The sequence below is a fragment of the Lepisma saccharinum genome, chromosome 8 (genome assembly GCF_977018435.1).
Source record: "Lepisma saccharinum chromosome 8, izLepSacc3.1, whole genome shotgun sequence".
Lineage (NCBI taxonomy): Eukaryota > Metazoa > Arthropoda > Insecta > Zygentoma > Lepismatidae > Lepisma > Lepisma saccharinum.
The window spans coordinates 51,748,791-51,764,622 of record NC_139236.1 but is presented as its reverse complement, the minus strand read 5'-3'; the positions used below and the strand labels follow the sequence as shown (position 1 = coordinate 51,764,622).

The 15,832-nt window shown below is 37.2% G+C and overlaps 1 protein-coding gene across 1 annotated transcript in view; it reads right to left on the bottom strand.

The window, feature by feature from the left end:
• LOC145991776 (nuclear pore complex protein Nup155-like) overlaps positions 1-15,832 on the bottom strand; it is a 108,626-nt gene that overhangs the window by 7,382 nt on the left and 85,412 nt on the right. Inside the window, exons 19-21 of the mRNA XM_083127827.1 lie at positions 3,819-3,911; positions 1,553-1,673; positions 12-122 (exon numbers count right to left, since the gene is read on the bottom strand). Coding sequence (XP_082983953.1) covers positions 12-122; positions 1,553-1,673; positions 3,819-3,911 — 325 coding nt within the window. The remainder of the gene's footprint in view (positions 1-11; positions 123-1,552; positions 1,674-3,818; positions 3,912-15,832) is intronic.

Genomic DNA, 15,832 nt, shown 5'->3' with positions numbered 1-15,832 from the left:
AGAATACTTACATACAGGAAAGCACCTTCGCGATGACACATAAACCTGTCCAAGAGCAACAACTTTGCCCAGTAACACTGACATCTTTGTGCTATCAGCAGCTGTCGGGTACTTTTTTAGTTCTGAAAAACATTAAATAGGATAAGAGTTAAAAATATGCATTACTTGTCTTTTGGTATTCACAATAAAGTTTATTAAAACAGGGCTGACACAATCCACTTTGAACCAATTCCTATGCCATATTAATCTAACATTTTCTTAAATATTCATAATTTTACACCTGAGATAATCGGAATACCAAATTAGTTGACAAAATTAATGCTGAACCAATAGCATGATAGCAATTCTTATCGATTTTCACTGATACTGATGCTGGAACTTGCAAACTGAAATAAATTGAAGTAGTTTGGAATACCACTGTATCACAAGGTGAAATTTGGAGGAGGAGATGGGGGATTTCCCTTTTGAACCATCCCACCTTCTGGTTACGAATGACATGTCCCATCCTGGGATCATTATTTCCTACCCACTGGATATGTATAATATATTATTTAATATATAGTTATAGAGTTTCAGTTCAGTTCAGTTAGTTTTTGGAGCCTCATAAAAATACGAATTATATAATTAAGCAATTTATGGTGTATGTATGTGGTACTATCTCTAAGCCTCAAAAATCAGAGACTTCTATTAAATGCTGTGTTTATAACACATGTTGGGTCGCTTCATCCTTTAATGTTGCTCAAGCACTTGTTGTGTCTCAAAATAATAATAATAATAATAGTTTATTTAAAGTACTGAGAAGTTAAACAAAAACAATACAGTATAATAGTAATAATAATAATAAAAGTTTTGTAAAACACTTTGGCAAAGTGGTTATTTATAATGAAATTAGCTGTAGAAGCAAGGCTCAAGAATTACTGACAGTAATATAATTGTGTAAGAAAAAACAAAATTCTTAAATTCTTAGAAGAAAGCAGGTTGCTCAAGATAGGGCCAGATGGAAGGCCTGTGTTGCTGCACCCATGAACCTTCGGGTTTAAGAAGGCTAGAGAGTGAGTTAGAAGAAAGCAAGAAATTGATGTGGCTTGAAATATTCACGAAACATTGAAAACAATGGAATCACTGTGTACGAGGATGGTAGATTATTCATAAAAATTATAACAAAATGACAGAATCTTGCACTGAATTATGAGATTGGTAAAAATAATCGGCAATATATCTATATCGGTACCAATACCGATTAATCTGTTTGTGAATCCTAGCATTAAACAACTGCTTCTAACAAAAGAGAATGCTATTTTGAAATAACCAGTCAAATTAATACAAAGTTGTCAAAATTTGAAATCAAAATTCCTAGTAATGAACCTGCAGCATTAATTTTCAAAAATTTAAGATATTAAGTATTCGATATTCTCAAATATCACATTAACTTTCCTTCCTCAATGGAAAACACTATGCACAGTACAGTCCCTCCCTTTTGTCTCTCTCTCTCTCTCTCACACACACACACACACATGCACAAACACTGCGATCCTCTCACACTCTCACTTGCCTTTTTCTATAATGTTTCTCCATATATCTTCAATTAAATCAATATCATAGTGGCCTGAGCACTCCACCATCGTAAGTTTGCATTCCCATAAATCAAAGCGTTCAGCATATTCTTGGTACAGCTTGAAAAGAAAGAACATAATTTCAGAACAAGTAGACAAAGAAAATAATTAATACCGGCTAAAAATGAAAAAGACAAACATGAATAAATCCAAATAATATACCTAGTAGGGATGAGCCGATATGAAATTTCGGCTGATACCGAAAATGTACCGATCCGATATAAAATTCCAAATGATCCTTCATGAACCTGAATAGTTCATTGACCTGTTAAAAAAATGTTTGCTTCCAGGTGACTGCACTGCAAAAGAAGTTGCATATTTAGACATTTACTTTTCAAAAAGTAGGGCATTGAGATTATCCATAAAAATTATAACAAAATGACAGAATTTTGCACTAAATTATAAGTTGATATAGATATATCAGATCGGTAAAATAATCAGTAATTTTTCCGATAAATCAATATGGCTATATCAGCTGATTACAGGTAGAGTACCAATTAATTTGTCCCATCCCTAACACCTAGTGATATAGAGTTTTTAGTATTATACTGTAAATACTATCTGAAATTTAATGCATTGTATGCAGAGTACATATTTAAGAAATGAGATTGGGTATTGGTTTAATGACATCCAGGATATACAGGTTACCTCCACAGCTGACCATTGTAAGTGCATTTTAAAATTATAACATTTTCTCACTTTACAGGCAGTTCCAGAGTCTTTAAAAAAATGATAAAGTTCACAGTAAAACTGTAGCTAGCTAATTTACTGGCTTTCATGTTTGTTTAACCTAGGGATGTGCCGAAGCCGATTACAGATGTATGAAAATCGGCAGAAATTGACATATCGGCATCAGTATCGGAATCGGCAAAAATCCAATATTTAAACCGGTACAGATTATACTAGAGTTTTACCTTCTAACAAGTTTTATACTCTAGTTTTGAAAGATTTATTGAAAATTTGGTTATGATTCGTCATTATTGTAGAGTTTTTGTAATAAAATTATTGCAAACTCTCATTCAGAGGATCAACCTAACTATAAATCGGAAATAAAACAGTACATTGCTGTTGTATTGAAAATTCTAAAAGGAGTATTCAAACCTAAAGCTAGTGCTGAGAAAATACTTGGGCATACCTGCTGCACCAGTATTCAGTGATTGAGTGTTCAGTGTTGCTGAACAGATTTGCGATAAGAGAAGAAGTAGGTTACTTCCTGAAGTGCTTCCAAATCTTGTATTTCTGAAGTTGAATCTGGCAGAATACGAATTCATTTTGCATTTCAAAGAACTGCTTGTGTACTAATGTTAAATCTCTAGGTTCGCATAACCTTTTGTAGATGCAAATGTACAATCGCATCTCTTGAGAATATATATGTATATACATATGATATGCAACAGAAATGTACATAGCAAATTTATTTTTGTCATGCAGAAAATAACATCCCATTTCTGTTTGATAATCTTATGTATCGGAATCCGTTAAATATCGGTATCGGTTCCAAAAATACTTGGTGAGTACATCGGCATCGGTAAATTATGAGCTTCGTCACATCCCTAGTTTAACCCTTGATCTAAAATGTTGTTTAATAACACAGTGGAACTTCAATATTATGTTTTTCAGAGAACCAAGCTAAAAAAAACAACTAAAATGCTGGAAAATGCAAAATCGAGGAAAGTTTTATAACATTTTGCTATGTTAGGGCAATTAAGATAGAACGTATAAAGTGGAAAAATGTAAAACCCGGGAAAGTAAAATCAGGGTTCCATTGTAATTCTATTTCATTATTAAATGTAATTTTTCTACTTCATTAGGTTAACAGCAATGATGAAGAAGAACGATGAGTAGATGAAACTGATAATAGAAGCATCACATTAGACACAAACCCAGAAAATTCGGTGGTTCAAAATAGTAACAACTGTATAACAACAATATATATTCAATAGTACATATATTTCATAAGTACAAAGTTTTGAATTCAGCACAACATACTGAATTAGTCAAAATATCACATTGGAAGTTGGGTGAAATATAGGAAATAATGATATATATTATACATTACTGTTCACTGAAAGTGGCACATTTTATAAGGTTGGGCAGTTGAAGTATGTGCCACTTTATCTGAACAGGAGTGTACTTATGACACTAGATAATTCTGTATTATTTCTTCTGCTCGTTAATTATAATGTAAAAATAATTATTTCTTACCTTAGATATATCAATTAATCCACTATTAAGGTTAACAATTGCTTCCTCAGCCAATCTATGGGTTCCTTTCAGCGCAGTTACTTCATTTAGTATCTGTGGATACAATTGGCACTAATATTAGAACAGTGTAATAAAAGTATACTTTTTATTGTAATTAATTATGTAACGACAATGCATTTTATTTTACTATCGGGTACAGATCTTGGAAATTACATCATGCTTAGACAACTGATTGACCTGGTTTTTCTTACTTTGCCTTTCTGACACTTTTGACTAATTGTGAAGATGAGGAAGAATGATGATATAATGAAATTGATGAAGGAACACTCACAAACAACACCAATGCCGAAATCGAATTCAAACCTGAGATCCCTAGCATTGTAGCATGCATATTTAGTAGGGATGAACTGATATGAAATTTGTACCTATACTGGTAATATAGGGATTTAAAATTTGCAGATCCTGAATAAATTACAAATGTTCTATGAAGAACATTCATTCACCTCCTCCATTATATATGTAACCAGATGAGTGCAATAGATTTTGTACTTCAATATGAAGCTGCATTTTTAGACAAATTGCAGAATTTTCCACTAAATTCAAGGGTATTAACGGAAACATCAGATCAGTAAAATTATAGACAATTTTCCCTAAAACTGACTGATTCACTGTCCTACAAATTTTCACTTTTTCTCTCTTTCCTGAACGAAAGTAGGTATTCCTTATAGTTTTTGACCTCCTGATTATGAATCTGAGGTCACATATGCTGTATCAGGTCTGGTTTTTCAGAAATGTTGAAATGAATGTTTGAAGAAAACCCCAATTTTTTGAAAATTTATGTCTTTGAATAAATTGATATTTCTATGTACAATGCAAACATTATGACATGAAAATTATGTGCATGGCACATTTGGATATCAGAAGGATAAACCAATAATTATACCAAACAAAAGTGTCTGTTGACAAAGACAAACACATAAATCGATGCATGTTAAGAAGCACAAAATAAAATAAACACCTATGAACCTTTTCTATTCTGTGATGTAGGAGGCGTATCACGTGCCCAGTTCCAACAGTAATCTGTGAGCATTGACACACCAGATTTTCCATTGTATCGCTGCTCCAGGATCAGAATTGATTGGTGAAACCTCTCACCATGCTAATCAGACACAGTTCCTAGGTTTTTGGGAAAGAACGACAGGTGGCTATGTAGAAAATGCACTTTGAGCGACACATTGCATCACATAGTGTGCAGGTTTGACAACAACTCCTCCACTAGTTGCACATAGTTCGCACTTTTGTTATTTCCTAGAAAGTTTTCTGAGATACTCTTAAGAGAAACCCAGGTGGTCTTCTCCACTTCTGTCAGTTTTTCAGGGAATACGTCATCTTTCATCAATTGACATATCTGGGGGCCAATGAACACACCTTCTTTTAGTTTAGCATCTGAGATATTTGGGAACTTTTCCTGGAGATATTTAAATCCTTGTCCATCCTTTTCCAACCCTTTTACAAATACCTTCATAAGGCCCAATTTAATGTGGAGGGGAGGCAGAAAAAATTTCTTTGGAGCGACAAGAGGTTCCTCTTTCACATTCTTTCTTCCGGGAGTGAGGGATGCACGAGTAGGCCATTCCCTTTGTTTGCAATGCATTTCCCTTGCTCTACTGTTCCACTCGTAAAGAAAACAACAGTACTTTGTGTAGCCTAACTGTAACCCTAACACCAAACCAATCACCTTCAAGTCCCCACATAAGTTCCACTTATGCTCATCATACCTCACTTTCTGCAGCAGGAGTTTACAATTTTACAAGAATAACCGCCACTCATTGCTTTTATACTCTATTTGTAATGCCAGCATCAGTCCTACAACATCTGGCAATATATGCAATCATCACTTCTGTTGTAAAATTGTACACAGGAAATCGAAGAAAATGCCCTCCCTTACGGTTATGCAACCCGGAATTTTATATCATCTAGTTTCGCCAGGAAGAGCAGCTCGCGAGAAGCGTAGTGTTTCCAACTCTTGAATCTAGCCACAGATTCACGCGACCGGGTGGAGATCTTGCATCTTGCTTTCCTCTTGATTTGATTTCAACGGACAAGTTTATTTTGAGAATGTCTCTGGTAATAACAACAAGTGTTATTAACCTTTATGCTTGAGTTTTTTATTATTTTTTTTACCACTTCCGAACGAATATGTGAAAGGAGGTATCACGGATTTCGTTATAGCTCGGATACTTGGCACCTCCCATGAGAGAGTCCTGCAGACGAAAAGATAGCATTATGACTAATTCTGTTATCTATTTCAGAAAAAAAAGCCCCTTCCGATAGCCTAAAGTCGCCTTGTTATCAAGCGGTCCTAGATACAATTCCCACTGGTGGCCCACATTCTAGATCATAAGTTCCGTTTCCATTAATGTATCTGTGCATAAATTGAAATCAAGAATTTTCTTAAAAATGTATGTGTGCTCGGAACACGTAAAATGACGTGGAAGTTGTGATTGGTTTTTACATCACTCGCGCTAATGCGGACCCCCGAACTCCATTTCTGCAGTTATTCTTTTCGAGATTTTTTTCTCGTTGGTCCTGCCACCATAGGTAAGTCCAACGAGAGGATTCTGACCTCCATAACCAACCCCTCCCCGTTCAGTGTGCTTATGCCTGTCACGCTTGTCTTTTCCCACTGTATCCTATTTGCACCCATTACACCCATTTTTTTCATTTTGCAAAAACACTTTCGGCATTTTTTCTTCAGAGTTATTCTTTGTGTTTTTAAATTTTTGGCGACATCTGTTTTGGAAAAAATTCCGTCGCGAATCGAACCAGCGCTCCTTTGATTATGTTTTCTTTCCACGTTTATTAAAATTTTCTTCCTTCAGCTTACTTCCGATTGTAGTATATTTCAATTCGTATTAGTTCTTTTCCCATTTTTTTTTTTTTTTCATTTGCATTGTTCGAGCCGTGATAACTTTCTCTCTTAATCTTTTTATTCGAATACTTATATACTTTTTTTTTCCTTTTCTCGATTTTCCCTTCGCACTCACTACAGATTTCGGTATCGCGCTTTTCCATATTTTCAGTAATTTAATTCTCTTGCGTATAATTCCTTTGACTATTTCTAATTTGACCTTAGTCCGAATCAAGAAAATATGTTAAGAAATGTTTCCCGTGTAAATCTTATTGAATACTTATTTTATGGTGGTGTAAAATTGATGCCAGCTTTTTCTTGTGATAAGGGTTTTGAAAGTGCAAGAGTCTCATTTATTAACCTTGGGAGGAAGGGGGGAGGGTGCCAGCATTTGACAGTACTCTTCCATCAGCAGGTGGGGTGCTGAGAAGGCTACCTGCGAGCAAGGGGGAGGGGGTGGCAAGCAACACTGCCACAGCGAGTCGCTGTAAATGATTTCATCGTCTGTGCTGGGTGAAACCGGTTTTTGGTGCTCCTACACTTTTCCGATACATTTCTGCCAGCCTTTTTAGCGAAGCGAGGTCATATGTTCCGGATATATGATCTGTGATATGTTCCAGATTCGAACTCTGGTCAGGCATGAATGTATCACTTAGTTTGTCCCGTCACAATTTTAAAAATTGATAATTCATCCGTATTAACGCGATTAACTCAAGAGGCAGAAGAGTGATGTAAAATAACCGAAATAGAAATTGATGCATTTGTGCCTGGTGCTATATAGAATGATGAAATAGGTAGCCCCTTGCGCTCAAATACACTTATACCTTGATCAAAAAGAAAAAAAATCAACTTATTGCTGATCTCTTACTACATTTAACACATTGGGGTCTCACGACGGGCATAGCCCGCAGTGCATTTACATTCAATGTGGACGAACGACGGGCATAGCCCGTCGTGCGGTATGCAATCGCTTTGCCGATTGAACGACGGGCTATGCTCGTACTTCGTCTCATGCGCGTGTCCATTCAAGCCCCTCTGTTGAAATTCCGACCTCTAAGTGACTCATGTGCTATTTTTATCTCGCACCTGTGACTGTTTGTTGTCGGGTTGATGTACTCTGCATTGTTTAGAATGGCGTCGTTAGATCCAGACTGCAGAGAGGATTCCGCCTCAGAGTTTGAAATTAGCGACGATTTTGATGATGCAGATGAATTTGAAGATTTGGAAGGTAGGTTATATTCGTAATAATTATTGTCAACAATATAAACAGTGTTGCAAACTCTAGTATTTTATTAATGAAGTGAGAAGAGGTTATTTTTTTGGGTCTATTCATCTTGCTTCTTGCTTGATTCTCCTACATGCACTGATGTATTTTTTGTTTTTCCATTTATTATTTTGTATAGTGTATGTAAAATGAAAATTTATTTTATTTATTTAGTTTATTTCTTTATTTCTTTAATTTTTACAGATGACGCAGAACCAACTGATACATCGTCTGTTCCTGTCCTGCAGCCACTTTTTCATACAAAAGATAATTATTTGTAATTTGTAATTATTTTTTGTTATGTGCACATAAGAAGTATTCTTGTGCAAGATTCAAAAGATGTATTGATAGTTTATGTAGTTAATTATTGAAATTTTCAGATTACGAACTTAAAATATCTCTATATTAACATTTGTTACAATGTTGTACTTTTTTCTTCTTCACAAAACATTGCTGAAAAAAATATTAAAAAACGTCTGAAAATGAAAATAAAATTTAACAAATTTTTGTTCATTGAAAAGAGGAAGTTTTGTAGATTTAAGAAATATGTGGTTTAATAAAAACAAATTAAAAATATTTTTGCTATGATTTTTTGAAAAACAACCAAAAACCGCAGACCAGAGGTAACAATGCTGTGTTATGAGGCCAGACCCGAATGTGTTAAAATACAGCCAGAAGCGATGTAAAGCAATGCAATTACATTGTGAATGTTTCACATTCTATAGTCTTTTTTTTTCTCGTAGCGGGGGCGGGGGTTCATTCATTACAAATATCTAGGAAAGGATTTAGCAGCAATCCGTGATATACTTAAATATCATAACATGATGCGTAGCCAGGATTCTTGGGTCCTAGCCTCTGATAATTATGAGTTTTTCTTTTTCGTTGTTTCTTCAATCTTCATCAATTTCCCTGAAGCATCATGCATCCTCTGTCGCCATTGGTTATATGTAAAAGGTGACATAAAATGAGTAAAATTAGAAAAGAAAACACAAGGATCTACTTTTCTCATAGCTCGCCAAACATGCACATTTCCGTATTTTATGCTTTCAACGCTATCATTCTTCTTGGCAGGCAATGGAATTGAAGCAACTCTCACAACTAACGTAAACTACATGTCACTCAGGCATGACAATTCTGGCAGGCAAAGTGGATTTTTTTTTGTATTGGCACATGGTAGCGCAATAACTATCTTCTGGCCTCCTAGATTTAAATCCGTACTTTTTATTCCAGTTGAGTGATTGACTCACAATTTCGCTATTGAAGATTTGGGTTATACGTATTGTGTTTTTGGTGCGCTAGGAAAAAGCAATCCCAAAAATTCGCACTGAACAGAAAATTGTGTGCTTTCCCTCTCTCTCTTCCAACTCCGTCCCTATCTCTCACCCCACGTCCCACTATTTAGGTAAACTGTTGTTAGAAACACATTTTCCGAAGAATATCCACATTGACAATAATATTCCCCAATTGTTTTGATAGGGCATTTCTATTGATCCGAACGAATTATCTCCGTAAGAGGACTACGGCCTCCCCGATGGCGCAGTGGTAGAGTCGTCACCTTTTAATCAAGGGGTCCCGGGTTCGATACCCGGTGGAGGCACATAGTGGTTCGGAACCCACTATAAACTGTAGGCCCAGTCCCAAATAGCCTTTCGGTGCACAAAGTGGGCTTAAAAAACAACAAATCAATTCAATTCAATTGAATCATCTTATCAATATTTTTAAATCTGCATGCACCTGCTTAATTTAATAGATTATACATTTATATTCATTGCGGGCAGAAATGTGCAAGAAAACAATGCATATTTTTAATGCACGAGTCAATAGTAATGTATATTTTACGGTATATACTCTTTTACATTGCATTGATTCAATAGTATCCTTATTTCCTAAAGAAAGCGCAAGTTTCTTTGCACACACCAGGCAGACCCTGATTGATCTAAATCTCAGATGCAGTAACTTCACGGTTGCCTTTTGCCACCACGCTTTGGCTTTAATTCGAGCCCCGGTGGTTGCTTCGTTCGAGATCCTGGAGCAGTTTTACACGTATCTATGCCTTGAGCATGTCACTTGCAACGGAACCAATAAAATGAAACTTTCTGCACCCGTATGGGCGTGAAACTCTACATGCACCAATGATAAGGTGGTTTCAAGAGGCATGTGCCACGTGCAGCATGTCCCTTCGGTCCGAATGTTCATTTACAACATCATTTCATCATGCCTTACACTTTGGAATTTACAAGAGAGAAGATAGTCCGCATTTTCTTGTGCGGCGGATCTTCTGCACTTCAGATTGCTACGACCCTTGGTGTGGACGATTCATGCGTCAGGAGTTGGATTCGGCGTTACGAGGAAGAAGGGGACCAAGGAATGAAGTCAAGACCCAACAAAGGCCGGCCGAGGAAGACAACCAGGGAAGAAGATGCAGGCAACATTGAGATGAGCGAGGGCAATCCCTTTATGGCTGCAACGAAGATTCGCGAATAGTTGAAACTGGAGTGCCATGCTTCAACAGTTCGGCACCGTCGAGCGGCAAAGAAAGAAGCAATGATGCATTCCATCACGAAGCACGGATCAGTTTTCTTTACAATATTTACCAGCTCCTCAAGAATTTTGGCAGAACGTAATTTTGTGCGACGAGAAAGTATTTTCGTCCGACGAAAATGGTCAGGTTTATGTTTGGAGGCGCAACAACACTCGCTACGGCCCCGAGAACATTTCTACCCATGCTAGGAGTGACAGGATATCCGTGGCGGTGTGGGGATGGATCAGTTCGCCTGGAGTAGATGGATTGGTGGAAGTGTCCTCGAGAATGAATTCGCAGGAATACGTAACAGTGCTGGAAAACCACATGCTTCCCAGCGCGCGAGAGATACACCTTGAAGATGAGATTCCGCACGTGACTTTCGATCAAGACAACAGCAGTGTCCATACGTCGAAAGCGACCACCACCTGGTTTAATCAGCACCCAGGAATTTCAAGAGTAGATTGGCCAGCGAAGTCTCCGAATCGAAAACATTTGGGCGTTGATGGTGAGAGAGTGGGAACCTAGACAGCTGAGAACAATGGAAGCTCTACTGGCTCACGTGTTTGATATTTGGAAGAGTTTAAGGAGAAGACATCTGCTCGTGGAATCCTTGCCTCGTCGACTAGATGCAGTGCTTGAAACCAACGGGGATGGACAGAGTATTGAAACCCCACACGGTTTAACCGATGTTCTTTGCTACATCCCAGAACAAACTAATTACACACATCTCCATATGCAACTTATCTTTCCAAATCTTTCTTATTGATACTTGGTGCTCATGGTTACTTCTTTACACCTCTGCACCACGATATTATATTCTATAATATTAATATTCATATTATTGACAGATTTGATTCACATGAAATTCAAATGCGCAGCATACATGCAGCAATTCCTAACATTTAACTATTAGTTACATTACACCTCTCACGTTGTCACAGTTCTAAATCAAGGGTGCCCAGCAGAGGGGGGGGGGGGCATTATGGCGCAGACTGACGTTGATGAATTACGTTATCAATTAGCCATTGCTGATATACAAATAGTAATTTGTAGATTGTCAGGGGAATTGTTACGGGTAATAAGTAATATCGGCCCGGGGGGGGGGGGGGGGGCGATATCCAACTCTTACATATTAGGCCTTAGATTGATAGGGAAATTATGGTGGGCGATTAATGAAGTTAGTGGGATTTTCAGGTAGCTGGATTGATAATTATTTTGGGGGGCAGGGAATCCCAACTCTTGTGTATTAATATTACGTCTTAGATTGCTTTTTTTGGAGGGAGCAATATCAACAGGAAGTTTAAAATTGGCATGGAAATATTGTTGGGAAGATTGAGTATTAAATTTGAGGTGGAGGGGAGGGGAATGAAGTTTTGATAAAGTGTTATGTCTTAGATTGTGAAGGGATTTCTGACGATTAAGAAATTGACAAAGGTTTGGGCGGGACTCGAACCCGGAACATTCGGTGTCTGGATTGTTAGTCCACCACTAACCGCACTTGACAGCAGAGTCGGTTCTCTTTGGTGGCCAAGCGCGTTAAGTGATCCACTTCCGATCCCACGAAATTTCCGGGTTCGAGCCACGGCTTCAGTATTGGTATCATGGTATCAATTTAATCTAATCGTCACTCATCCTCATTAGCCGAAAGTGGCAGAATAGCGACATATAATAACAAAAGATTTAAAAACAACTTTAACACTCTAGTAATTTCTGATCAATAGATGCGTATTAGCTTTGATTGTTGACTCTTTAGTGATAAGCTTACGATTATTATTGTTAATATGAATTGCCGTCCATTAACAGAAGGACGGACCAATCGATCATTTAATTCATGTCTTCCTTTGGTATTTGTTGTCCCTTCGGATCAGCTTTGAAACCTAAGGAAATTATTGGATGTTTGTCTGAAGTTAGTGTCAATGTTCCTTTAAATTCCCGTCGCTCTTTCAGCCGGCGCGGGAACCACATTTATGGCAGTGATCCTCTGTTGCCGCGTTTACCTACGAAGGAACTCGTCGTCAATCAACTAATTAGGCCTACCGCTTGGGCAAGAAACGTTAACTTTACAAAGCCCCCTTCTCCGAAGCAGCCAGAAGGGAAACAGGATTTTGTCCAAATAACCCTTTTGCTCTGTGAATGAACACCGGTTCTAACAGCGTTTCTACTTAATTGGACATTATCCATTGTTTTTTTTTTTATTGACCATATATTCTATCTTTAAATTTCGAGACATTTCAAGAGATCACCTCTTCTCTCATCTTCAGGCGAACAATTTTTGCTACGTCTCTAGTGTGATTGGAACTATGATAGTCCGTGATTTTGCTCCAAATCCGGTCCGCTAAACAACCAGTCTTAGATGTCCATTCGAAATCGACAGCTATAGAGCAAAATATGTTTGAAGTGAAGAGTCTTATTGAAAGAAACATAGCTCGACTCACCCTCAAATTTGAATTTTTTAGATAACTTGCGTGCACTTCGTAAAGAAGGCACCACGAGACAGAAAATTCACACTATTTGGCATGGCAAATAGACCTTATTCCAGCTTCGCTGAAAGTCCGATGTATATAATAATTGTCAGTCATTAAGTTCAACGCCCTCTGCACGTGTGTTGTGATGTGTTACCGTGTTCCAATTTTGTTTTAATTCCATTTCATGCTCAGAAAGGCTACCCGAAGTGGGACCTACACTTGAGAGTGGGATCCGAACCACTAGGCAGGTGTGTCTCCACCAGGAATCGAACCTGGGACTCCGTGATTATAGGGGGTTAACGCGTTCATGGCTTTACATTTTCGTGAATTCAAGGAAGCCAAGGTAAGAAAAATGTGAAGAAATGTCTTCTACACGGAAGTAACTATGTGTATGTATGTATGTAAAACTTTGTAGCACATACATTTTCCTAATTTCATTTTATCCTCATTACGTTGAATTTTGCACCAGTGATTTTTCACTACGTTCTAGGTCACGTCACTTTGAGGCGTAAAGTATTGTCTGTAATTCAGTTTTAGTATAGTTTGTAGCCTCTCACCCAAGAATTTTTAAGGTGGGAGAAGGGAGGTGGGGCTCAACATCTGGATAAAATAGTGCGAGTTCAATTGAGAATACGAAAATGGAGCGGAATGATTATATTGCTACACTATCTTCAGGAAAGTAAAGCGTAAAATTGAATTCTTCCTCTGAGTGAGTCCATGATATTGTTTGTGTTTGAAGGTATTATATTAAACATGACTATCAACATAACCGAACACATATAATGAGATGATTTATTGGTGTTACCAGGCTAAAGGTGTGAAGTGCAGCCTGTTGCCTCTTTCATTACGGAATTCCACATGTAAAAATTGATCAGCTCTTATTGCGAGTAACCATTATAGGCTTAGACCAAATTCTGGTGTTTATATTTCAATTCACTTCCTCAACAAATCATTTCTCGATTGACTAGATTTTAAGCGGAGCGTCATTCAGTTGTCTGTCAGTGTTCTTTTTGCAGAAGCAACAGCAGCTCGCTCGCACCCACAGTGACCCGCCCACTCGACGAGACGCGTTGTCTGTGCAGTGCAGAACAGTGACAGTGTTGCCTCTCTATTCGATCTTTGTATTCTCTTTTGCCTGCCACTACACACACATTTCAGACAATTCTTCCCATACAACAAATGGAAAAGCAATCACGTAACTGTTAAATTGCTCTTTTCTAGATTTTGTATTAACACTTTCCACGGTCAAGATATGTTAACTTGGTTCTGTTTCCTATTCTCACAATTTGGTTTCGTGCAGTAGGGGTTTATATTGCAGGCTAAAAAAAAAAACAAAAAAAAACGTAGGCAGGTATTTTAACATTTGAATTTTCATCCGTTTCATGATTGAATGAAAGAATATGGTGGGAAAATACACTACTCGAGACACTATCACTAATAATAATTGACCGCCGCTGTGCCTGAGCGTGGTAAGCCGTCAGCTTTTGATCTCGCTGACGAAATTCCAGGATTGGAGTCCCGGCCTGGGTATGATTGTTTATGAGTGTTCCTTCATGAATTTTATCATACACTAATCATCATCGTTGCGATTAGCCAAAAGTAAAGTAAAAAAATAGAAAGATAATAATAATAATAATAGTCATAATAATAATATGAATCTAGCCCCCATGGTTCCTTTATGACTGTCCTTTTATCAATTTAATCGAGTCATCATTCATCCTCATTGTTGCGATTAGCCAATAAATGGTAGACAAGCTGCGAAACATAAAATGAAAAATAATTACAGAATTTTTTCCGCATAAGGAAAAATAAATGCTCCAGAAAACATGCAATACAGGAAAAGAGTGTCCTGTAATGTGAGTTTGTAAACCAAATGTAACTAACGAATGAAGAAGTTTACGTGAAGGTTTCGTCTTCTACGAAGCAATACAGGCTTGGATGGCGCAGTGGTAGCGTCGTCGCCTTGTAATCAACGGGTCCCGGTGGAGGCACGAAGTAGTTTGAATCCCACTTTAAACTGTAGGTCCAGTCCCAATTAGTCATACTGAGCAATCTGGACTTAAAACACCAAATCAACAACCAACCAACCAATACAGGGTTGGAAACACTGCGGTTATAGGTTTGGAAACACTGCTCCTCTCGGGAACTACACTACCAGGCGAAATTAGATGATATAAAATTCCGGGTTGCATAACCGTAAGGGAGGGCGTTTCTTTCGAATTCCTGTGTACCTAAGTACTAGTTCCTTTGTGCCTCAAAAATACTTTGAAGACTATCACACAAAAGTGAACTTCTGTTGATTTCATGTTATCAAGAATCCAAAAACTATAACGTAGCATATGTTTGGATGCCATAGTAAACTGAACTTCTCATTTTTTCATGCCACATATTTATTCTTATGATGAGCTGATTTTTACATTTCTTACTCATATTGTAATGATTTTTGGTTTGCAACACTGACTAAATTAAAAAATTATACCACATAAAATATAAAAAATTACCTTATTCGGATGAATATGTATCATTGGTTGAATATTTTTTTAAAAATAAATGATAATGAAATTTTATAGAAATGTTTATTATTATGAGATGGCAACACTGATGCTTGAAGAAAATGTCACAGTCTTTTGTAAATTCTTTTTTAAACTTTAGCATTTTGTATTCAAACACAAAATTGAGGGTCTGAAGATATATTTATATGCCAATGTCAACTTTATTTCTTTTACGCTTCATGCCATCTTTCTTTTCCCAGATGAATGGTAAATTTATTATTCCTCGTGATGTTGAAACCGCTTAACGTGTGTAAAGAGACATGCAAGAACAAAAAAAATTTTTTTTTTAGATTTTGAA